The sequence below is a fragment of the Monodon monoceros genome, unplaced genomic scaffold (assembly GCF_005190385.1).
Source record: "Monodon monoceros isolate NGI ecotype Baffin Bay Population unplaced genomic scaffold, NGI_Narwhal_1 Super_Scaffold_15, whole genome shotgun sequence".
Lineage (NCBI taxonomy): Eukaryota > Metazoa > Chordata > Mammalia > Artiodactyla > Monodontidae > Monodon > Monodon monoceros.
Genome location: NW_021703771.1, coordinates 62,268,158 through 62,293,925, shown reverse-complemented (window position 1 = coordinate 62,293,925; position 25,768 = coordinate 62,268,158). Strand labels below are relative to the sequence as shown.

General features: G+C 41.5%; 1 protein-coding gene across 5 annotated transcripts in view; it reads left to right on the top strand.

The window, feature by feature from the left end:
• The first annotated feature begins 8,885 nt into the window (after positions 1-8,885).
• MAP3K5 (mitogen-activated protein kinase kinase kinase 5) overlaps positions 8,886-25,768 on the top strand; it is a 207,597-nt gene continuing 190,714 nt past the window's right edge. For 3 of the 5 annotated variants that reach the window (XM_029223393.1, XM_029223392.1, XM_029223389.1), the window contains exon 1: positions 8,903-10,018. In XM_029223393.1, the coding sequence (XP_029079226.1) occupies positions 9,595-10,018 (424 nt within the window). In that variant the 5' untranslated portion in view covers positions 8,903-9,594. Of the gene's footprint in view, positions 10,019-25,768 lie in introns of all 5 variants that reach the window. The other 2 variants (XM_029223390.1, XM_029223394.1) reach the window with 2 other exon arrangements.

Here is a 25,768-nt window from a genome sequence, read left to right as displayed (position 1 = left end):
GAAGTGGAAATCTCTCCCTTGTATTTCTCTAGCTCTTTATCAGGAAAATTCTTTGCCCTACCTGTAGGTATTCTCAAAGGTGTCCCCCGGGCAATCTCTAAGTGGAAGTGCAATGGACTCTGAGGGAGGATATAATTTTGACTAGTGAACTTCAGTTCTGTTGCCCTGCCCTTTTAAAGTGTAAAGATGTCACAGACTATTTACAAAGTTATAATTCTATCATTCATTGACTGTGATTTAATCTTTGCCAAAAGCTTCTAGGGAAGCCTGCTTTTGTGGTAAGGATCCAAGCAATATGTTACTTCTCCATTTCCTTGAATTCTTTTTTTTCCTGCTGTGGAATGCCAACTTGTGAGCTTTCAGTGAACAATATAATCCCCTCAGTTCCTCTTTTTTATTAAGTTAATATAACCAGAAAGCATTGTATCTGAATACTATTTTAGATTCCTCTAAAATAATGCCTTCACTGAATTAATATTTAATATCAGGTTCTTGGTTTTAAAAATATTAAATCTAAATTTGAAGAACATATATAATTTTTTTACAAATCCATATTCAATTGTACTGTATTCCCCAATGTCCTCTGTATCAGATTCTATGTAATAAAGTCTTTATTTTATAGAATTCAGTGGCAGGTTAAGACGTGACTCTTCACATGAATGTCTGTACTATCATGTGCTTTGTTTTTATTTTGGCAGTCAAAACACAGAGCTAAATTTAGCAATCAATTGAATTCTTAATTTATCCTAGCTGCTTGATACATCTTTTACTGGTTTCCTTACTGATTTCTGATAATTTAAAATTATATATACCTTGTTTTGTATGTAGCATTATAGAATTAGGAGTATATAATATTCCTCACTCCCTCTTGTGAGAGCATCAGAATCACAACTGACTGCTAAACAACCATCGACAGGAAGACGCTGGAACTCACCACAAAAGATACCTCACATCCAAAGATAAGGGAGAAGCCGCAATGAGATGGTAGAAGGGGCACAATCACAATAAAATCAAATCCAATAACCACTAGCTGAGTGACTCACAAACAGGAGAACAATTAAACCACAGAAGTCCACCCACTGGAGTGAAGGTTCTGAGCCCCATGTCAGGCTTCCCAACCTGGTGGTCTGGCAACGGGAGGAAGAATTCCCAGAGAATCAGACTTTGAAGGCTAGCGGGATTTGACTGCAGGACTTCGACAAGACTGGGGGAAACAGAGACTTCACTCTTGGAGGGCACACACAAAGTACTGTGTGCATCAGGACCCGGGGGGGACGTAGCAGTGACCCCATAGGAGACTGAACCAGACCTGCCTGCTAGTGTTGCAGGGTCTCCTGCAGAGGTGGGGGGTGGCTGTGGCTCACCACATGGACAGGGACACTGGCAGCAGAAGTTCTGGGAAGTACTCCTTGGTGAGAGCCCTCCCAGAGTCCGCCATTAGCTCCACCAAAGAGCCTGTAGGCTCTGGTGCTGTGTTGCCTCAGGCCAAACAACCAACAGTGAGGGAACTCAGCCCCACCCATCAGCAGACAAGCAGATTAAAGTTTTACTGAGCTCTGCCCACCAGAGCAACACCCAGCTCTACCCACCACCCGTCCCTCCCATCAGGAAACTTGCACAAGCCTCTTAGATAGCCTCATCCACCAGAGGGCACAGCAGAAGCAAGAAGAACAACAATCCTGCAGCCTGTGGAACAAAAACCACATTCACAGAAAGACAGACAAAATGAAAAGGCAGAGGACTAGGTACCAAATGAAGGAACAAGATAGAACCCCAGAAAAACAACTAAATGAAATGGAGACAGATAGGCAACCTTCCAGAAAAAGAATTCAGAATAATGATCGTGAAGATGATCCAGGACTTCACATAAAGAATGGAGGCAAAGATCAAGCAGATGTAAGAAATGTTTAACAAAGACGTAGAAGAATTAAAGAAGAAACACCTAGAAGAGTTAAAGAACAAACAAACAGAGATGAACAATACAATAACCGACATGAAAAATACACTAGAAGGAATCAGTAGCAGAATAACTGAGGCAGAAGAACAGATAAGTGACCTGGAAGACAGAATGGTAGAATTCACTGCTACAGAACAAAATAAAGAAAAAAGAATGAAAAGAAATGAAGACAGACTAAGAGACCTCTGGGACAACATTAAATGCACCAACATTCGCATTATAGGGGTCCCAGAAGGAGAAGAGAGAGAGAAAGGACCTGAGAAAATATTTGAAGAGATTATAGTTGATAACTTCCCTAACATGGGAAAGGAAATAGTCACCCAAGTCCAGGAAGTGCAGAGAGTCCCAGGCAGGATAAACCCAAGGAGAAACACGCCGAGACACACAGTAATCAAACTGACAAAAAATAAAGACAAAGAAAAATTATTAAAAGCAACAAGGGAAAAATGACAAACAACATACAAGGGAACTCCCATAAGGTTAATAACTGATTTCTCAGCAGAAACTCTATAAGCCAGAAGGGAGTGGCATGATATATTTAAAGTGATGAAAGGGAAGAAACTACAACCAAGATTACTCTACCCAGCAAGGATCTCATTCAGATTCTATGGAGAAAACAAAAGCCTTACAGACAAGCAAAAGCTAAGAGAATTCAGCACCACCAAACCAGCTCTAAAACATATGCTAAAGGAACTTCTCTAAGTGGGAAACAGAAGAGAAGAAAGGGACCTACAAAAACAACCCCAAAACAATTAAGAAAATGGTAATAGGAACATACATATCGATAATTACCTTAAATGTGAATGGATTAAATGCTCCAGCCAAAACACACAGGCTTCCTGAATGGATACAAAAACAAGAGCCATATATATGTTATCTACAAGCGACCCACTTCAGACCTAGGGACATGTTCAGACTGAAAGTGAGGGGACGGAAAAAGATATTCCATGCAAATGGAAATCAAAAGAAAGCTGGAGTAGCTATACTCATAACAGATAAAATAGACTTTAAAATGAAGAATGTTACAAGAGACAAGGAAGTACACTACATAATGATCAAGGGATCAATCCAAGAAGCTATAACAATTATAAATATATATGTACCCAACATAGGAGCACCTCAATACATAAGGCAAATGCTAACAGCTATAAAAGAGGAAATCAACAGTAACACAATAGTAGTGGGAGATTTTAACACCTCACTTACATCAATGGACAGATCATCCAGACAGGAAATTAATAAGGAAACACAAGCTTTAAATGACACAATATACCAGATAGATTTAATTAATATTTATAGGACATTACATCCAAAAACATCAGATTACACATTCTCCTCAAGTGTGCATGGAACATTCTCCAGGATAGACCACATCTTGGGTCATAAATCAAGCCTTGGTAAATTTAAGAAAATTGAAATCATATCAAGCATTTTTTCCGACCACAATGCCATGAGATTAGAAATAAATTACTGGGAAAAAATGTAAAAAACACAAACACATGGCAGCTAAATGATATGTTACTAAATAACCAAGAATCACTGAAGAAATCAAAGAGGGAATCAAAAAGTACATAGAGACAAATGACAATGAAAACACGATGATCCAAAACCTATGGGATGCAGCAAAAGCAGTTCTAAGAGGGAAGTTTATAGCTATACAAACCTACCTCAAGAAACAAGAAAAATCTCAAACAAACAATCTAACCTTACACCTAAAGAAACTTGAGAAAGAAGAACAAACAAAACCCAAAGTTAGTAGAAGGAAAGGAATCATAAAGATCAGAGCAGAAATAAATGAAATAGAAACAAAGAAAACAATAGCAAAGATCAATAAAACTAAAAGCTGGTTCTTTGAGAGGATAAACAAAATTGATAAACCTTTAGCCAGACTCATCAAGAAAAAGAGGTAGAGGACACAAAACAATAAAATTAGGGATGAAAAAGGAGAAATTACAACAGACACCACAGAAATACAAAGCATCCTAGGAGACTACTACAAGCAACTTTATGCCAATAAAATGGACAACCTGGAAGAAATGGACAAATTCTTAGAAATGTTTAATTTTCCAAGACTGAACAAGGAAGAAACAGAAAATATGAACAGACTAATCACAAGTAATGAAATTGAAACTGTGATTAAAAATCTTCCAACAAACCAAAGTCCAGGACCAGATGGCTTCACAGGTGAATTCTATCAAACATTTAGAGAAGAGCTAACACCATCCTTCTCAAACTCTTTCCAAAAATTGCAGAGCAAGGAACACTCCCAAACTCATTCTACGAGGCCTCCATCACCCAATACCAAAACCAGACAAAGATACTACAAAAAAAGAAAATTACAGACCAATATCACTGAGGAATATAGATGCAAAAATCCTCAACAAAATACTAGCAAACAGAATCCAACAACACATTAAAAGGATCATACACTATGATCAAGTGGGATTTATCCCAGGGACGCAAGGATTCTTTGATATATGCAAATCAATCAGTGTGATACACCATATTAACAAATTGAAGAATAAAAACCATACGATCAGCTCAATAGATTCAGAAAAAGCTTTTGACAAAATTCAACACCCAATTATGATACAAACTCCCCAGAAAGTGGGCACAGAGGGAACTTACCTCAATAAAATAAAGGCCATATATGACAAACCCACAGCCAAGATCTTTCTCAATGGTGAAAAACTGAAGGCATTTCATCTAAGATCAGGAACAAGACAAGGATGTCCACTGTTGCCACTATTATTCAACATAGTTTTGGAAGTCCTAGCCATGGCAATCAGAGAAGACAAAGAAATAAAAGTAATACAAATTGGAAAAGAAGTAATAAAACTGTCACTGTTTGCAGATGACATGATACTATACATAGATAATCCTAAAGATGCCACCAGAAAACTACTAGAGCTAATCAATGAATTTGGTAAAGTAGCAGGATACAAAATTAATGCACAGAAATCTCTTGCATTCCTATACACTAACAATGAAAGATCAGAAAGAGAAATTAAGGAAACAATTCCATTCACCACTGCAAAAAAAGGAATAAAATACCTAGGAATAAGCCTACTTAAGGAGGTAAAAGACCTGTACTCAGAAAAGTATAAGACACTGATGAAAGAAATCAAAGATGGCACAGACGGAGAGATATACCATGTTCTTGGATTGGAAGAATCAATATTGTAAAATTGAGTATACTTCCCAAAGAAATCTACAGATTCAATGCAATCCCTATCAAATTACCAATGGCATTTTTTACAGAACTAGAACAAAAAATCTTAAAATTTGTATGGAGACACAAAAGACCCTGAATAGCCAAAGCAATCTTGAGGGGAAAAAACGGAGCCGGAGGAATCATACTCCCTGACTTTAGACTATACTACAAAGTTACAATAATCAAAACAATATGGTACTGGCACAAAAACAGAAATATAGATCAATGGAACAGGATAGAAAGCCCAGAGATAAACCCATGCACCTACGGTCAACTAAGCTGTGACAAAGGAGGCAAGGATATACAATGGAGAAAAGACAGCCTCTTCAATAAGTGGTGCTGGGAAAACAGGGCAACTACCTGTAAAAGAATGAAATTAGAACACTCCCTAACACCATACACAAAAATAAACTCAAAATGGATTAAAGACCTTAATGTAAGACAGACACTCTAAAACTCTTAGAGGATAACATAGGAAGAACTCTCTTTGACATAAATCACAGCAAGATCTTTTTTGACTCACCTCCCAGAGTAATGAAAATAAAAACGAAAATAAACAAATGGGACCTAATGAAACTTCAAAGCTTTTGCACAGCAAAGGAAACTATAAACAAGATGAAAAGACAACCCTCAGAATGGTAGAAATATTTGCAAACGAATCAATGGACAAAGGATTAATCTCCAAAATATGTAAACAAATCATGCAGCTCAATATCAAAAAAACAAACAACCCAATTAAAAAATGGGCAGAAGACCTAAATAGACGTTTCTCCAAAGAAGACATACAGATGGCCAAGAAGCACATGAAAAGCTGCTCAACATCACTAATTATTAGAGAAATGCAAATCAAAGCTACAATGAGGTATCACCTCACACCGATTAGAATGGGCATCATCAAAAAAGCTACAAACAATAAATGCTGGAGAGGGTGTGCAGAAAAGGGAACCCTCTTGCAGTGTTGTGGGAATGTAAATTGATATAGCCACTATGGAGAACAGTATGGAGGTTCCTTAAAAATCTAAAAATAGAATTACCAGATGACCCAGCAATCCCACTACTGGGCATATACCCAGAGAAAAACATAATTAAAAAAGACACATGCACCCCAATGTTCATTGCAGCACTATTTACAATAGCCAGGACATGGAAGCAACGTAAATGCCCATCAACAGACGAATGGATAAAAAAGATGTGGTACATATATACAGTGGAATATTACTCAGCCATAAAAAGGAATGAAATTGGGTCATTTGTAGAGATGTGGATGGACCTAGAGTCTGTCATACAGAGGGAAGTAAGTCAGGAAGAGAAAAACAAATATCGTATATTAATGCATATATGTGGAGTCTAGAAAAATGGTACAGAGGAACCAGTTTGCAAGGCAGAAATAGAGACACATGTAGAGAACAAACGTATGGACACCAAAGGGGGAAAGCGGGGGCGGGGGTGATGGTGGTGGGAATAACTGGGAGATTGGGATTGACATATGTACACTAATATATATGAAGTTGATAACTAATAAGAACCTGCTGTATTAAAAAAAAAGAGTATATAATATTTCTACTTACCTGAGGATACAGAGAGAGGCAAACTTGTCACCTAAAGCAAAAGCTAGTTAGCTAGGAGACACTTGCCCATTTCAGGTTTAAAATTCACCATGTTGCATCTTCAAGAAGAAACCTGGAAGCCCAAGATAGGCAATGCTTTTTCTCCTGTCCACCATTACCATATTAGATGTGCTTTTGGCTTAGAAAAAGGTGCGCCTTCTATACAGACGAATTGCAAAAAGCACAACTGCTGGGTGATCGAATTAGAAGGCTTTCATTCCTCCAGACAGACACCCTGAGGCGGGCCTGGCAAGCTGAAGGCAGGCAGAATTTCAGCACCACGCCCATGCCCTCTGCCTGGTGCCCCTGCCTCCGCACAGGACTCAAAGTTGAGTTGTAAATTGAACCATCTGAATTTACATACTTTCAACTGTTTATCAGCTATAAAAATGGAAATTTCATTTGATTACACATTGTGTAAGATTAATCAGCTAAACCATGCCTTTTAGGTGGGAGAGCCTTGGGACCAAGGAAAGTAGTCTTTCAGCATTGCATTGGGGTTTGGGTGCCAGTAATCAGTAACATCTTTAAAGTTATTAAATCAATTCAAAGTAAAACAAAGTGAGTAAAATAAAACAAAATTATATATGAACAATGGCTCTGAAAAGATCTGGAAGGGAAGCAAAGGTGAAATGGTATAAAAATTATGGTTTTTAGAAAATAGCTCTCTATATAATTTTGGGCCTTAGTTGTGTAGTCAAGTGCTCTTTGAGAATTTGGGCATTTTAATTTTCCAGACATGGTCCCAACGACTTTCCTGTGTTTATTGTTTTGGGCCAGTATGGGGTGGAGGATTATACACTTTCACAGAAGTTTGGAGGTTTGACAAGTTGTTGGAAGTATTAAAAGATACACATCTACTAGTAGTCCATCAACGTTTTGTTTCCTTATGATCACGGATTCACTAAGTAATTACTTTCCTAATGATATCAAGTTCAAAAACAGATGTGGATCACATAGAATCCAGTTTCCTTGCTAGAAATTTACTTCTATCGTTTTACAAATCTTTAGAAAAAGCTAACTCACTTTGCTTCATTAAGGATACAATTGTGCAGATACAATTGTTCAGCTGCTAGGTGTTTTCCCACATTACTATTTTCTTCCTTCTTTTCACCGTTTACTACTCAACTGTTTTATCCTTCCTTTTCCCCCTAGCTTGCATGTAATTTGCAATGTTCTTCAACCTTTTTCATAAAACTCATTCATCTCGGTTCCTGGAGATGGGAAGCCCAAACCTGTTACTTTATTTCACTGCAGCTTTCACTGGTTTTCCTGAAGTTATAGCATTTTGGAGTTCTCTGAGAACTTACACATCTGTTTTTGCTTCCCAAATAAGTAGATACTTTTGACTGCTCTTAAGCAATTCAGGCATTCCCCCCCGCCCTCCCGTGGTGCAATTAAAAAAAATAGAAGTAATCACTTAATTTCCCTCTTTCATCTGGCGGATGATGAGTTGCCAAGTCCAGTATAGAACCGGTTTTCTATCTGAAGTAAGTATGCGCGATGTTGGGGGAAATTTTAAGAACCCAAATGGGAACGCTATACCGTTCAGCACTTGAAGCTAATCAATTATTCATGATAGCAGAGCTATTGAAAATTTGAAAATGAAAAGTACCAGGGCAGACCCGATAAATTTAGCCTGCCACTTGCGGAGAGCCACTGTCACCAGTAAACCACCCTCCAGTTCAGGCCGGCTTCAGGACTGTAGTTGAAGTCTTCCCGCCCCGCGCAATGCTGGCCTCCAGATGCTGCCCTAGTCCTGCCAGCGCCGCACGCCTGACCGGACCGCGCTGCAGAGCGAGGCCGGCTGGGGCCGGAGGGGGGCGCCCTGGCTAAGGGGAATGCTGCTAATGTCTCCTGCGCTGGCTCTGAAGACCCGAGTATTCGCAAGAGAGACTTTTTTTGCGCCATCGCGTGCGCTCCGGGCTTTTGCCTACTCCAGGTCTTCTTGGGTGGGGGGCCCGGTGGGTGACGGTGCAGAACCTTGGCCGCGGGCGGCGCTCGGAGCTGGGTTGAGGTCCGGGAGCCGCGGCGCAGTCGGTTTAGTCCGGACTCGAGCTTCCCAGCAGCGCCCTCCCCCGGGGCGGGCCCTGACTCTCGGTGCCGCGACGAGTGGGCGGCCAAGAAGCTGGTGGCCGACTGGGCGAGCTGCTGCAAGGAGCGGTGAGACTGGAGCGGCCAGGCTGGTGCCAGGACGAAGCGGGCGCGGCGATCGGCAGAGAAACGAGGCCGGGGAAGGAGGAGGAAACAGAGCAGATGAAGGGGAGCCGCCGCCGAGGAAGAAGGCGGATCCTCTCGGCGGCCGCTGCAGCTGTTCCGGGACGCGGTCCAGGGAGTCGGCCCGCCTCTGAGGTGCTGGCCAGGTAGCTCCCCACCCAGAGGGCGCCCTCCCCGACCCCTCCCAGAGCGCCCGGCACGGAAAGAACCAGGACCGCACTCCGGGTGGCCAGGGCGCACCGCACCCCGAGAGGGGCGCCCTTGAGTCGCGCCGCGGCGCAGGTTCGCTAGCCGACTTGTCCGCCCGCCAAGAAAAGGAAGCGCTGTCTCTTCCCGCTCAACCCGGTTCCCCACCCCTTGTACTCTACACCCTGCAGCGGGCGAGCGGCGCGGCCACGGAGGCGCCGAGGAGGGGCGAGCCGCCGCCGGGCAGCGGCGTCCCTTCGGGGGAGAGGGCGCCGGAGAGGAGGCGGCGGCGCGGCGCGACACGGGATGGCAGCTGCTTAGCCAGGCGCGCGCGGAGCAGCCCCGAGCTGTGGCTGGCCAGACGGTGCGGCTGGACGGGGGACGCCGCCGCCACTGCAGCCCGGCCGGGAGAGATGAGCGCGGAGGCGGGCGAGGGCATCACTTTCTCTGTGCCACCCTTGGCCGAGGGCGGCAGCTACCGGAGGGGAGGAGCGGCGGCGGCCGCCGAGGGCGAGGAGAACCAGCTGCCGCCGCCGCCACCGGGCAGCTTCTGGAACGTGGAGAGTGCCGCCGCCCCTGGTGTTGCGTGTCCCAGTGCCACCCCCGGGAGCAGCGCCACCCGGTGCCGGGGCAACTCTGGTGGCGGAGGAGGCCGACGGACCACGGTGGCATATGTCATCAACGAAGCGAGCCAGGGGCAGCTGGTGGTGGCCGAGAGCGAGGCCCTGCAGTGCCTGCGGCAGGCGTGCGAGACGGTGGGCGCCACCCTGGAAACCCTGCATTTCGGGAAACTGGACTTTGGGGAAACTGCGGTGCTGGACCGTTTTTACAATGCAGGTGCGTGTGCAACCCCTTCCCCATCCTCCGCGGTCAGGGTTCACTTTTTCTCAGGCCGCCGCAGGGGGAAAAGTGTTTTCTTTGCTGGTCAGGAAAAAACAATTTCTGGGCAGCAATCGTGCTTCCTACTTATTGACTTCTTGCCCCATCTTAGAGGCAGCGAGACGCGCTGCGTGACTGCTCCGGGCGGCCTCTCGCAGCTCTGGGGAGAGTGTATTTGTGCGAGAGTCTGACTGCACAGCCACCAGGAGCCCGGGGTGCGTGTGGTCCTCTTAAAGAACTTCTGATCTCGTGCATTGCGAGATATTTGCCCCAGTCAGCCTTTCTACATTTAGTGTTTTGGTTTCTGTTCTGTTAGGTTTGGCCCACATTTTCCTTCTGTATATACCTGTGCCTGTTTTAGATGATGTCCTCATTTTTTCTGTGTACTTTTGAGAGTACAGAAATCATGACTTCTGCCACTCAGCCAGCTGCAGGCAGAGCGGATCTGTATGAATTTGCATGTTATGTCATGATCTTCCCAGCTCCCTTTACCTTAAGTTTAGTGGTTTGATTTCCCATCTCTTACCAATTTGAAGTTTCAAGTAATTACTTCCAAAAGCAACTTTGTAATTTACACTAAACTTGTATGATATCTTTGTTAGGATTTTGGTGAAAGAACCAAGGCCTGTTTTTTATTACTCCATATGCCCTGATGGGCTGGAAAGTGTATAATTTTTTGTTTGTTTGTTTGTTTGGTTTTTTGCGGTACGCGGGCCTCTCACTGTTGTGGCCTCTCCCGTTGCGGAGCACAGGCTCCGGATGCGCAGGCTCAGCGGCCATGGCTCATGGGCCCAGCTGCTCCGCGGCACATGGGATCTTCCTGGACCAGGGCACGAACCCATGTCCTCTGCATCGGCAGGAGGACTCTCAACCACTGTGCCACCAGGGAAGCCCCTGGAAAGTATATAATTTTAACATTGTTTAAAACACTGATATGCTATTTTAATAACTAAGATTAGATTGGCCATTAAAGTGTGCCCATTAAAGTGGTTGCTAGAATAATTCATGAAAAAAAAATCTTTCCAACCTATTACAGATTTCAGAAAGTGTCACTGCAATTCAAGTGACTGCAGCAATTTGCTATCTGTTAGCAAATGTTAGGGATGAAAGCATGTTATTGAAATTAACCTTTAGCACCCTGTACAACCAATGTTGAGGATATATACGTATTTACTTTTTTTATAAGTGGGGGCATAAAATTTGACTTAATGGTGGTTTCAAGCAATAAGGTTCTTGCATTTGTGATCACATAGAAGGTTTTATAATCCAATCTTGTTTCCAGTTCTAATTCTCTTCAATCTCTTCAAAACACCTGAAGTAGGCTTGTGTCCGTCTTGGAATTCAGCCAAAGCTGAATATTTTAAGAACAAGAAGAACTTCATGTTAAGGAAGCCAGACTAAATAAACTAGGACTTTGGTTTGGGTGTATTTTACAGTCTTGGTCTTCATAACTGGACATGAGTATAATATATTTTAGGTTGGTTCTTTGTGTGGCTTGCTTTTCTAAACAAGAAATATAACTTTTCTAAAAATTACAGCACTTTTAATTTTGGATTATAATTTAGAAGAAGTTTCAAAGAACTGAAAGGTATGTGAGGAAAACACCCAGTGAAATAATAAGCCTGTTTTTATTACATTGATAGTTGGGTATTTTTTATAAAAGTAATCTTAAATTCTAAGCTAATTTGAAAGAGTTTCCTAACAAGGCTCATGTACTGTTTATTCTCCAAATACTGTCTCTGGGAAAGGGAGAGAGAAAGATCAGAAGGGACCAGACATTTGAAATGTATCTCATTTAATCCTCCAAACAAGCCTGTGAAGGAAGTACTTAGCATCCTTCTTAGATGAGAAAACCAAGGGGTCCATCACTGGCCCAAGGTCATAGGTAACAACTGGTTAATGGAGGATTTCACTTTGGGTGCCTGATTCTAAAAAGTCCGGCTTCGCCCTTGCTATCTGCATTTAGCTGGGCTAATTTACTCTCAGAATCAAGAGAGGGAAGCATCAAACTCATGTGGCAGAGAGCTGGCAGGGACCTTATGAGCCATCTTGGTGCAATGTGGAATAGCGGGGAGGAGGACACGCTCTAGGAAAACCAGTGTTTCCGGGCCAGCTCTGTCCCATCCCACTGCTTTGTTCAACCTGGGCAGGCCCCAGTTTCACCCCTGCCTGTGACATGATCTCTGAGCTTCCTCATTCAGCATGAAGATGTTGAAGATGTGACCGAATAAGGATGGTATCAGTTTTGTCCAAACCCTTTGTTTTTCTAAACTGAGAGCGGCCAAGTTAGATAGTAGTAGAACTTGACTTCTGATTTCTAAGAGAGCGCTTGCTCGTCCTCTACCAGAGTTCAGCAGATTTTTCTGTAAAGGGCCAGATGGCATAAACATTTTAGACTTTGCAGGAGGTGTCTCTCACAACTCCTCAACTCTGCAGGTATTACTCAAGAGGACCTAAACAAATCATCGTGGCTGTATTCCAGTAAAACTTTGTTAATGGACACTGAAATTTAAATTTCATGTGATTCACAAAGTATTATTCTTTTTTGATGTTCTTCCCCCAACCATTTAAAAATGGAAAAACCAATCTTAGCTTGCAGGCCTTACAAAAACAGACCTGGCAAGGTTTTGGCCCCATGCTGACCATTGCTCTACATCCACTACCTCCGCTCGAAAGTTGAACCATTATATAGTGGGAAGAACATCATCCCTCAAGTTCATCTGAGTTTTCATCCTGGCTCTGCTCTGGACCACATAATTGTGAGTGAGGCCCTTTGTCTCCTTCAGCGGCCTATAAAACTGACCAAGGATGGAAGTAGAGGGGGAGATTGGAGTAAATTTCTAAGATTCCCTCATGTAATCCTGTGAGTTTGAAAAGGGAAGGCAGCAGGGTGTGTGGGGACAGAGCATCGGAACAAGAGTTTCAACATCTAGATCTGGTCCTGGTTCTTCTCTAATTTGGAGCAAGTAATTTAAAATCTCAGAGAAGGGTTGTAATAATTGGGTTCTAAGATTCCTTCCAGCCCTCAAATTCTGAACCTTAAAATTGTGACAGTATTGATTAAAAAATGAATCACTTCAGTCCACAGAGATGAATGAACTGCTTGTATTAATATCTGTCACGTTGCCACCTCCAGGAGCTCAGGGTCCGTGAGAAGCGCAGATTCATGTCCTGGTTGTGAGGGGCTACACGGAATGCCTTGGGCTTCCAGGAAATAGCCTCTAGAATCAAACTGGGGAGTGGGGTTCAGAGGTGACCCCAATCTGCAATAGAATGGTAAGCAAGAGGGACTTAACAAGGGCCTCAACATTTAAAAGGGAATGTTGGTGTTCGAACAGCTCAGCTTAATAGAATGAATAAGAACTTAAAGCTTGGTTACATTTTTAGAAGCTTCCGCTATCTTTGTGTACTGGTATCTTTCTAAAGAATATTGCAGTTAAAGGTTTTCACTGATTTTTCCCTATTTGATTATCGTTCAACCGTAATCGAGTTTGTTCGTTGACTACACTTGTCATTCTCTCTTTCATTCCCGTTCTGAGAGGAAACTAATGTTCTATCAAAGATTTTATGAAAATTCATTGTACTTACATATACAATACTGTCACTCAGGGATGGCAGTTGCCAAGCTAACAACACCCCTTCCCAGCCCCCTGCATTGCAGGCAGTAAATTTCTGTAAAAGCTAAGAGATGTCAGTGATACAGATGTTAGCGATGCAGAACTATTCCATTCAGGTAGACAGACCCCAACTGGCAGGGTCTCAACATTTTTTAAAAAATGAACGTTAGTTTTGTGACGTATGGCTGGTATAGGCTTTATTATTCCCCTACTTTGCTTATGGAAAAACTGAACCATAAAGAAGTTATATTCGTTCATTCAGGCTAAATGATTCAAGGTTGCTGCTTAGATCCAGGAGCACACTTTTTCTTAGAAATAGTATTGTAGATGGTGGTTAAATTTGGGACTAGACTATAAGAAGCCTTGTTAATTCAGTGTACTTGAAGTGTGGACCCCATTTATCTGTTTAAACATTCAGGAAATTATGTTCCTGCCAACCTAAAACTGGGACTTTTTAAAAAAATTAATTTCTTTTTGGCTGCATTGGGTCTTTGTTGCTGTGCGTGGGCTTTCTCTGGTTGTGGTGAGCGGGGACTACTTTTGTTGTGGTGCGCGGGCTTCTCATTGCGGTGGCTTCTCTTGTTGCGGAGCACAGGCTCTAGGCACGTGGGCTTCAGTAGTTGTGGCACGAGGGTGCAGTAGTTGTGGCTCGCGGGCTCTAGAGCTCAGGCTCAGTAGTTGTGGCTTCCTCTTGCTTAGTTGCTCCACGGCATGTGGGATCTTCCCAGACCAGGGCTCGAACCCGTGTCTCCTGCATTGGCAAGCAGATTCTTAACCACTGCGCCACCAGGGAAATCCTGAAACTGGGACTTTGAATACATCTTTCCCTGTGTTAGAATCAGGAACTTTTGCGTTCATCTAGCTTCTGGTAGCATCCTGGCTGGATGTACGAGCATCACTTTGGATTGGTGGTGTTGAGAAGAGGGGCTCTGGTGAGGCAGGGGACAAAAGAAGGATTGGGTGGCTTTAGGCAGAGGAGGAAGCCTGGGCAGGGACGGAGGAGGAAGGATGCTCAGCGAAGGAGGAAGTGATACGGCAGGGGACCCATAAACACTTTCACCTTCGTCCCCTCCAAACCTGTTTATGGGGCTTGACTTCCAGCTGAGGTAAGACCCAGGGACAGTGCTCTGCTCAAGGCCACCTCACTCCCTCTCAGGGGGCTCAGGATTGGATGGCTGCCTGCTTCCCCTTTCCCTGCCCCTAGCCAGAACTTCGCCTGGCCTTTCTCTTAGGCAGGCTCTCTGTATTGCAATCTCTTACTCAGACTTTCACCCAGTAGCAACAGTGGGTAACAGGAAGGAAACACATGGAGGCTGAAATTTTAAGAATTTAGCCTTTATATTTTCATCTCTATAGTGTTCCCGCCTTACTTGGGTTTGTGATAAAAGTCACCCATTTGGGCCATGTCACTGGACAGGCATCTGAACTTTCTGGGTTTGGTTCCACTTGCTTCCAGCACAGCTCCTTAGGACTTCCAGTCTTATTAGATAACAAAACAAAAGCAAACATAACCTTTGTCTCCTCTCTATCTCAGACTGAGAAGTTCCTGAGAATCTTCCAGCCCACTTCTGCATTTTCTACTTTTAAATCCAGTGAGGCTTTCATATATACTGTCTCATATACTTGGAGGGAGAAGTATACTTGGGTGGCGTCAGTATTTCCTAAATATTGGTTCCCATGAACCGGTTTAAAAAAATTGAAGACTGACATGAGTTTGTCAACATTTTATCTTTCCAGGTAAGTGTATTATAAAGAGAGAAAAAGAAAACTTGACAACCAGCCAGCTACTGCCATGACTTCTTAAAAAGAAAACACATTTTTTATGTTGAATTAGGGAATTCTTTACTCTAAAAACCTTAGAGTAAAGAATAGCTTTTTGCATACAGTAAATGTATGGAAAAACACATCATTTATTATTCTTTTTTCCCATTTCACCATGATGGATGAAAACTTTATCGTGCCAATTAACAGAGCAGTGTTTGAGAACCTCTAGTCTAAACCACCTTATAGCCCCTTCCTACCTCGTCACTGCTTCTTCACCCAAGAAACAAGCCTTAGCAAAATTATCAAAAGAGCAAACATAGGCAAACTCATAAAGAAAAAGTCTAGTTTAGGAAGGGATTAAAAAAAAAATCCCAGTAGAGGCCCACTCATGGTTTTTCTCTGGGCTGTTGACTTTCTGCTGGCATATCATTGCCTGCCCCCTGTGAGCTCAGAGCACTGTGCTTCCTCTTGCTTTCATGGAGGCAAAGTTAAAATTTTCCAAAAAGAGCTTTACTAGAAAATTGGAAAAAAGCAAAACGAAAAACAAAACTCCAAAGCACAAAAATAACATTTGTTTTTAGAGCACCCATTTCTCATCCCAGATAGTCAACTGCAGCTTGTCCCCACTGGTCCTGCTTCCCAGGCTCCTGGGATCCTGGTTTCTTGCTTCAATTTGGTTGCCTTTTGTCTGCTTCATATGTTCATCAGTTGATAGTTCAAGTTGGTTCCACCTCTAGGTGAAGCCTAATTATAGGCTCACAACTTGGCCTTGTCTCACCAGTGGCTGTGGCTGGTGCCAGCCTTCTGGGAGTTCTCTGCTACAAGTCAGTTCCCCTCTGGTAGCTGCAGGGACTGTCCCTTGCTTCCTGTTTTGGAGGCCTGGTTAGAGGCCCGTTCAGTTCCTGTTTCTGGTTTGCAGGATAAAATTGGTTCACTGCTTCTTTGTGGAGCAGTGGGAGGTTGACAAGCACAAAGCCCAATGAATGTGCAAGTTTCCACCAACAGGTACCAACTGGTTTTGCTTTGCAAGTAGCTGCCCTAAGCGGACCCTTCAAACAGCACCCCGCTCTGCCTGAGGCAAGGTGAGAGTTGAGACTATAGTAAATGAGGTGGGAGTGGGCAGTGTTGCAGGAACTACAGCTGTGTATCAGGAAGAAACCGGTAACCAACAGCCTTGGGAAAGGTATATCTTGAGAAAACAGCCTCACTGTCACATAAACTGGATATAGATATGTGGGGAAACTGGCTGTTTAAGAAAGCTACCCCTTATTTTCAGGGAGCAAAATTAGATTTGCAAATTTTACTAGTGTCATAAAAGAAAAATAGGAAAGCAAAGCAAAATTATAATTTATTTTAAAATCCACTGGTGATTCTAATATGTTGACTTCTTTCGTTGCTTTAATATATTGGCTTTTATCTCTGGCTGGAGATGTTGACTTAAGAAACTCATCAAGGGCTTCCCTGGTGGCGCAGTAGTTGAGAATCTGCCTGCCAATGCAGGGGTCACGGGTTCGAGCCCTGGTCCGGGAGGATCCCACGTGCTGCAGAGCAGCTGGGCCCGTGCACCACAGCTGCTGAGCCTGCGCTCTAGAGCCCGTGAACCACAACTACTGAGCCCACGTGCCGCAACTACTGAAGCCCGCGCGCCTAGGGCCCGTGCTCCGCAACAGGAGAAGCCACCGCAATGAGAAGCCTGCGCACAGCAACAAAGGGTAGACCCCTGCTCGCTGCAACTAGAGAAAATGTACGCGCAGTAACAAAGACCCAACGCGGCCAAAAATAAATAAATAAATAACTTTATTTATTAAAAAACAAAAAGAAACACATCAAAATATGTGTCAGATTATTGGCGAAGGAGAGACGCTATGAGACAAAGCTGATTTTTAAAGTCTTGTCTAATTATTCCAAAAAAGTTTGAAAGTGAGTATTTACATCTTATGTTTTTTATTTTGTAATTTTGTTTTTTTCCAAAAGAAAACATAAAAACTAAAAGATACAGAACCCAGGCTACATTGTGGCAGTTTTCTTAGGGGGACACAGAAGAGAGGAGAAAAAATTTAAATGTTAACAGCATCTTCTACTGAAAATCCTAGCAGAGCGGATCTGTGTAACTTGAATGCTTCAGAAGTTGCACAAGGTAACAGTAAACATTCCACAAGCAAACCATTTCTGTTACAGTAGGTAATCAACAATGGGCAAAGCAATTGCCTTTGGTATATGATTCATGCAGGAAGGAAGTTATATTTCTTTGTACAGCAAGGCTTTAAAAGAGGTTGTGACCAATTACATTAGTATTTTCCAATACTTTTAGTCTCTTCTAAGAACTCTTAAGAAACGGAAACGTGGAGGAGAACTACTCTAGTGAATTATCAGTGGATGTCAGGCCATCTGACCACTGACTCCAAACCATATAAAACCAGATATTTGCCTAAGCCAGAGAATTCTCTCTCCTTTCAAAATCTAAGTTACCCCTATTTCTTATTTAAAAATCATCCCCAAAGAATTAAGGAAACCCAGGCTATTACATGTCAAATACCTCTTGATATCACATTCAAGTTTTCTAATAAGTTCATTGTGACAAGTATCAGCTTAGAGCCAAGGCAACCCAGGACCAGGAGTTTGATTCCTGCTGTCCAGGGGCCACAGCGGCTTTTACCTCCAGCTAGGTGTTTTCCAATTTATAGTTTGGTCACACTGGGGCGTAGGTGATTTTATGTGGCTAAATCAGAATGATAATGTAAATGTATATTGTTCTATGCAATGGAGTCCTCTTTTGATTATCTTATTTGCTTCAGAAAACAAATAGATGTGGCAGTGTAGTCCTCTGTCTTTCACAGTTGAGGCAACTCCTCCTTGGAGAAGGGTATCTGACTTGGCCAGAATAAGTCAACTGGTTGAGTAGGAAGTCGAACTCACCTCTTCTGAATCCCAAATAATCCAGGGTTTTCCCCAGTATACTACAGAGAAAACCATGAAAAAACCAGTAAGATAATAAAATTGGTTCAAAGGATAATTTGAAGAGCAGATATTACCTACACACACACACACACACACACACACACACACGCGCGCCTGCACGCACACAATCAGGAATGCTGCAATGAAATTGCTAATAGATGCCAAACTGCTAATGTACTGTAAGGCAATTCTTTTTTTTTTAACATCTTTATTGGAGTATAATTGCTTTACAATGGTGTGTTAGTTTCTGCTTTACAACCAAGTGAATCAGTTATACATATACATATGTTCCCATATCTCTTCCCTCTTGCGTCTCCCTCCCTCCCACCCTCCCTATCCCACCCCTCTAGGTGGTCAAACCACCTAGCTGATCTCTCTGTGCCATGCGGCTGCTTCCCACTAGCTAGCTATTTTACGTTTGGTAGTGTATATATGTCCATGCCACTCTCTCACTTTGTCACAGCTTACCCTTCCCCCTCCCCATATCCTCAAGTTCATGCTCTAGTAGGTCTGTGTCTTTATTCCCGTCCTAACCCTAGGCTCTTCATGACATTTTTTTTTTTTAGATTCCATATATATGTGTTAGCATATGGTATTTGTTTTTTCTCTTTCTGACTTACTTCACTCTGTATGACAGACTCCAGGTCCATCCACCTCACTACAAGTAACTCAATTTTGTTTCTTTTTATGGTTGAGTAATATTCCATTGTATATATGTGCCACATCTTCTTTATCCATTCATCTGCTGATGGACACTTAAATTGCTTCCATGTCCTGGCTATTGTAAACAGAGCTGCAATGAACATTTTGGTACATGACTCTTTTTGAATTATGGTTTTCTCAGGGTATATGCCCAGTAGTGGGATTGCTGGGTCGTATGGTAATTCTATTTTTAGTTTTTTAAGGAACCTCCATACTGTTCTCCATAGTGGCTGTATCAATTTACCTTCCCACCAACAGTGCAAGAGTGTTCCCTTTTCTCCACACCCTCTCCAGCATTTATTGTTTGTAGATTTTTTGATGATGGCCATTCTGACCGGTGTGAGATGATATCTCATTGTAGTTTTGATTTGCATTTCTCTAATGATTAATGATGTTGAACATTCTTTCATGTGTTTGTTGGCAATCTGTATGTCTTCTTTGGAGAAATGTCTCTTTAGGTCTTCTGCCCATTTTTGGATTGGGTTGTTTGTTTTTCTGATATTGAGCTGCATGAGCTGCTTGTAAATTTTGGAGATTAATCCTTTGTCAGTTGCTTCATTTTCTCCCATTCTGAGGGTTGTCTTTTCGTCTTGTTTATGGTTTCCTTTGCTGTGCAAAAGCCTTTAAGTTTCATTAGGTCCCATTTGTTTATTTTTGATTTTATTTCCATTTCTCTAGGATGTGGGTCAAAAAGGATCTTGCTGTGATTTATGTCATAGAGTGTTCTTGTAAGGCAAGTCTATAAGTATAAATGTTGGAGTCATCTATTCTATAAGGTGGAAATCAATTGTATCTCTACCAAACAATATTCATTTGTATCGCTGTGGACAAGTATTATTTGCATTACTATCAGTTTTATACAACTTAACGTTTATCCCAAAAGCATTATAAAATGGTTTTATCACTAGAAATACAGTCAAAGGTGCTTTTTTTTTTTTTTTAAATCAGATAGTTCCCAGAGGGTGCCTTGACCAGAAACAAGTCAGAAATACACCAGTGTGTTGCTTGCAGTGTCTGCAAACCCAGCTTCATTCATATACTAGGAAATCATCATTACTAACAGGAACTTCAGTAGTCTAGATCACTCCAAACAGGTTTATTTTTTGGAGGGAAAAAATGCATATAATATTTTAGAGGGCTGGCAAATTGCTCTAAGACTCCACACACCAAATATGTTACTTTGATCTTGTAATTTAAGGCAAGTCATACCCAAATGAACACCATGTGTTACTGAGTGCCAGGTGCCGTGCCAGTCACTCTACATGCGTGAACTTATTCAGTCTTTATGAGGCAGATAATACCAGTGGAGCAGTTTTACATATGGGGAAACTGAGACCCTGCAGAGTTATCCACTTTCCCAGTGCCACTTGATAGAACCAAGTTTTGAACCTAAGACTGTCTGATCCCAGAGTCTGTTCATTTATAATTATGCTCTCCTGTCTGCTAGAAATAAATTTTCTGTTTGAGAACATTTAAATTACAGTCTTCTCATCAGTAGACATTTGTTGACTACTTAAAATCTGCAAGATTTCTTCCTAAGGTCTGCACAGAATTATGTTAAGAGTTCAATTTCTGCCTTTTATGGTCTTACAGTCTGCCCATTGAATTCAGCAATTTAATAAATAATTATTGGGAGCCTACCACATGCAGGGTGATGCTCTAAGTAGTGAATAAGTGAAAAATCCAAGGAAAGTTTTTTAAGGACTTCACAATATGGATGATTTCATTAAACTGGACACATGAGAACAATGTTCATTACTGCTATAACAGATGTGAAAATGCATTGAAAATAATAATCTTACACACCTGGAAACTACACGTTAGGCTCTTCACTTTATTTTTATATGAAATCAGTATCATGTTCCAAAATTATTTAAATAAATACCCAGATTTTATTAAAAACCTTTAAGGTCTTTTATAAATATTGACAAAATCTATTAAATTGACTTCAAGGAGATGTTGTAATTCTTTAACGTGGAAGAATTTTTTTATATAATGACTCATAGAAACAAGTGGAGCTATTACTTGAGACTTAGAATCTTTTTTCTTATATACTGTTTCTACAGTAGTGGAATTTGATCTGTATTTAAATTCTCTTGTATTAATCCTTTCAGTTTGTGAAAAAAATTGAGGCTATTTTAGGTAATTGCAACATGCCAACAATGTAGTATCAATTTAGGATTCCCTAGGCGTATAGTCCATGATAAAATTGTGTTACTTGCTTGTTGATAATGCCTGGGGCCTGTGTATGGTCCTTGGTTGACAGAAAACAGCTTGAATGCCAAGTTACTGAGTGGCTGGGCAAGAATGAAGATAGTAAACAAACAAACAAAATTCCATTTAGAGAATGGAATCTAAATGGCAGACACGTATTAGATACCTTGTTGATGCTTGCAGAACCAGATCTGTGTTATGGTATACATAAAAATAACTAAGGTTGAAATCTGGGGCTACCTTTGAACTTTCTAAGCAGCATTATGAATGTACACTTTACGTAACCTTTCTAATTATTTTTTTAATGTTTATTTATATTTTTATTTATTTATTTTTGTCTGCGTTGGGTCTTCGTTGCTGCATGTGGGCTTTCTTTAGTTGCGGTGCGCAGGCTTCTCATTGCAGTGGCTTCTCTTGTTTCAGAGCATGGGCTCTAGGCACGCGGGCTCAGTAGTTGTGGCTCGCAGCCTCAGTAGTTGTGGTGCACAGGCTTAGTTGCTCCACGGCACGTGGGATCTTCCCAGACCAGGGCTTGGACCTGTGTCCCCTGCATTGGCAGGCGGATTCTTAACCACTGCACCACCAGGGAAGTCCTCTAATTATTTTTGAGTCACATACATACAGTTGATGTATGTTAGTTCTACCAAGACAACTTCTAGATTTTTAGGAATTGGTCTTGGGAAACTAGCTTTGGTTGATCCAGTGAAAATTCAGATCTTCGGATCTAGATAGTAGGATTTTAGCTTTTCAAAACTAACTCTTGGTCAGTTTACTGTTTACTATTTATATACAGTCAGAGTAAGAAAAGATTTCTAGACTATGTAGAGTGGCAGAGTCTGGCTTTAAAACCTAATGTATCTCTGTGTGTGTGTGTGTGTGTGTGTGTGTTTGTGTGTTGCAAAACAGGGTTGGGGTGTAAGTTGCTTGGCTTGATCTAGTGAAATTCGAGAACAATGCTGTAGCTTGCACGTGAGTTATGACAATAGTTGCCTAACTTTTCTTGCCCAGCAACTTAGTGCTGCCAATAGTTTATGTACTTAAAGTACACTTGGCAGTTGGTAAATCTGAAATAAAGTTGGAAAGGAAATGCTAGCCTAGACTCTTAATAGAGTCCTAGACTCTTCTTTCCTTTATAACTCAGTAGTGTAGAACATTTATTTGATCATTAAATATGCCACATGAGTGGGTTACCCAAGGACTGATCCTGCTGTGTTTACTAGTGTCAACCTGCAAATCTGCATTTGTGTTGTTTCCAATGTCTAAAATTAAGGGTTGTCAGCATTATGAAATCTTTGCACAGTCAGCTCTGCTTTTGACTTAACATTTAATTTCCAGGAGTATTTTGTGAGTGTTTACTGGTCCATATAGCATGTATTCAAATGAGTGACACACTTGGTCATAAGTTTTTATTTGGATTGATTTATGTCACACCAAGGTATAAGTGACAAAAGTTCATATTTATCACGAACATAGTATGTTTCCAAATCTCACTTTTTAAGGTTCTTTTGAAGAAATGACTTAGATGCAAAGATGTACTAATGAAGAAGTAAATTGCAGGAGTGTTTACAAGCTGCTAACATGTAAATATTCATTAGCGTTCATTAATGACAGGGCTAAGGCATGGCTTGCTTGGATTTACAGAAAGTTTAAAAGTCCAGACAGAATCCTGTTCTCGATTCTTTGTTTAAGGCAACAGAAGTCAGAAAAAAGGCAGACAAGAATTGTAGGTGACTGAGCTCAAGTAACCTCTGTGTAGTTTTATGATTACATTTATAACTGTCGTTCGGTGCCCATTTATGAAATCTCGGAGAAGGTAAAACCTTGATAGCACGATAGTGACACTTTTCTGTGTCAGCCAAATCTCTTATACCAAATCTTATATAGGATTTGGTTCCAATCCTACTTGGAACCAAAATTAAGATATTGCTCTATCTCTCTGGTTTGCCTCCAACATTGAATCATATTTTCACTGTTTGGTGAAAGGGAGATAAGTAATGGAAAATTGCTACTTCACAATTTCCAAGCTGCTCAGAGCTCAGGACTCTGCATTTAATAAAACTCTGTTTTATCAAAGAAGCAGGTTTCATCTTGTTAAATATATAGTGAACATTCTTCGTGATTGATAGTCTCTTGATTATCCAAGGCTGGTATCTTCTTCTTATTACCTCTTTCCATTCATTGTTAATCTTGGAATAGCCCAAGAGGGACTAGACACCATCCTTAGCAGCAAGTTTGTTCACACAAAAGCTGTTGCCACTGTGTTGTGACACTGCTTGGGAATTTTGAACAAAATTGTACTATGATGTTTATGTGTTGTCATGCCTTAATTTTCCCAGACCACCACTATTTAATAGGTTTGTGCTTTCCTATGAAAATATCATTAGACATGTTGGAATAAGTTTGCAGAGACAGATGTATGAAGCAGCCCTGATTTTTCTGTTTTCAAATTCCACTTTTTTGGGTTGGTTCTCCTTTATTTATTTGTCAGGGGAGTAAGAGCATGTTCCCTAAACAGAGTTCTGTGCCAGAGGATAAGCCAACTTAATTTGAGACGATTTTCTAAGAGCATTAAAGGAGAAAAAAAAAAGCTATGATTGGAGAATCCAAGGCCCTAATCTGCTTTCAGTTTTCAGTTACCTGGTCTAAATTGTGAAAGCTCCACCTAAGACTTGAACTGGCTTATGAGCTTCTGATGACTTTATATTTAGTCTATGAGAATTACCTTCTCCAGTCTTTTAATTGTCCGCTTTAACCACAGAAGAAAGTATTGCCCAATATTTGAGCTATAATATGTGGTCACCAGGGAAATTCCTTCCTAAATCCAGCATATTGCATAGTTATTTATGAGCTGGAGCTTAGCATTCTTTTTTATTTAAGCTAAGAATAATCATGGAACTCTTTAACTTTCTATTTTTTAGCCCCTCTTTAAGATCTGTGTAATTTTTTATTGATGTTTATGTTAGTCTGTTACCTCTTAAAATAATCTCTTAAGAACTATTAAATACATCTTAATTTGTTTACTTGATTCTTTGGAGGATATAAAAAAAAAGCTGTTGCTCCATAAGTGTTGCATCATATGTGAAATGACTAAGAAGGAACAACCGAAGAAGTCAAGTCCAGTGTTAGAGGATAATGAGAAATCCTTTGTTAGAAAGGTCTGACATAGAAGAAGCAGTTTCAGGTACTTTAGAGGATCGTTAAAGTGTAATTCCATGTCTCTTTTCCTTGTCTGTCTTGTTTATCCTGCATCTCTAGTACCTAATACAGTGCTTGGCACTTAATAAGGCACCTGATACATATTGATGGATTGAATGAATGAATATTGCATTTTCCCTTAGTGGTGTTAATTAATTGATTTTGATATCTGTCTTTCCTACTTAAGTGTGAGTGAAGTTCCTAGGTGGCAAAGATCACATTTTATGGATCTTGACATCCCCCAGGTCTTCTGTATCTGTGCTTGACCTATAGATCTGTGCTTGATCATGAAGTGGCCGCACTTAACTGAATTCAGTGAAATCAACCCTTCTGTTGAGGGGCTCACAGTCCAGTGCAGGAGACCAGCTATAAAGATAGAGTAGGGGCTTCCCTGGTGGCGCAGTGGTTGAGAGTCCGTCTGCCGATGCAGGGGACACGGGTTCATGCCCCAGTCTAGGAAGATCCCACAAGCTGCGGAGCGGCTGGGCCCGTGAGCCATGGCTGCTGAGCCTGCACATCCGGAGCCTGTGCTCCGCGACAGGAGAGGCCACAACAGTGAGAGGCCCGTGTACCGCAAAAAAAAAAAAAAAAAAAAGATAGAGTAGGCTATGCTGATTGCCGATTGCTAATTGCTATATTAGAAGTTTATTTAAAGTGCTTTGAGAACACAAGTGACAGAGGATTCTTCTGGGGAAGAGGGGAGTGTGGAGGAGGTTGGCTAAGGCTTTGGATAGAAGATGATATTTGAATTGGGTTTTGAAGGATAACAGTGAAAGCACTTATTACATGCCAGGCATTTTAAATTCTGAGAATAAGTGAGACTCCCCAAAAGAAAGAGGTAGAATAAAAAGAGGGCCTATGGTGGAATAGAGACAACATCAGCATTTAAAGATGGACAGAAGAAGGCATCAACTAGTGAGAAAGCAAAGTGTCAAGAGGTAAGACAAGGGACGGGGGAAAGTTCAGAGAGTGGAAGAGAGAGGAAAAGACTGAGCTAGCTGAAAGCGACAGGAAGAGGTCAGAAGTCAGTAAAGTTGGATGTTTCAGAGAAATAGCTGGACTTGGAGATTAAAAAGCCCCTGATAACTTTTGCCAGAGCAATTTCAGGAGAGTAGGTGGCGGTGGTTGTCTGGAATAGTGTCTTTGAGTGATTGCTGGTGAACAACGGGAGGCGTATAACCAAGAGTAGTTTTTAAAGAAGTGTGTTGCAAATGAACCCGTCTACGAAACAGACTCACAGACCTAGAGAACAGACTTG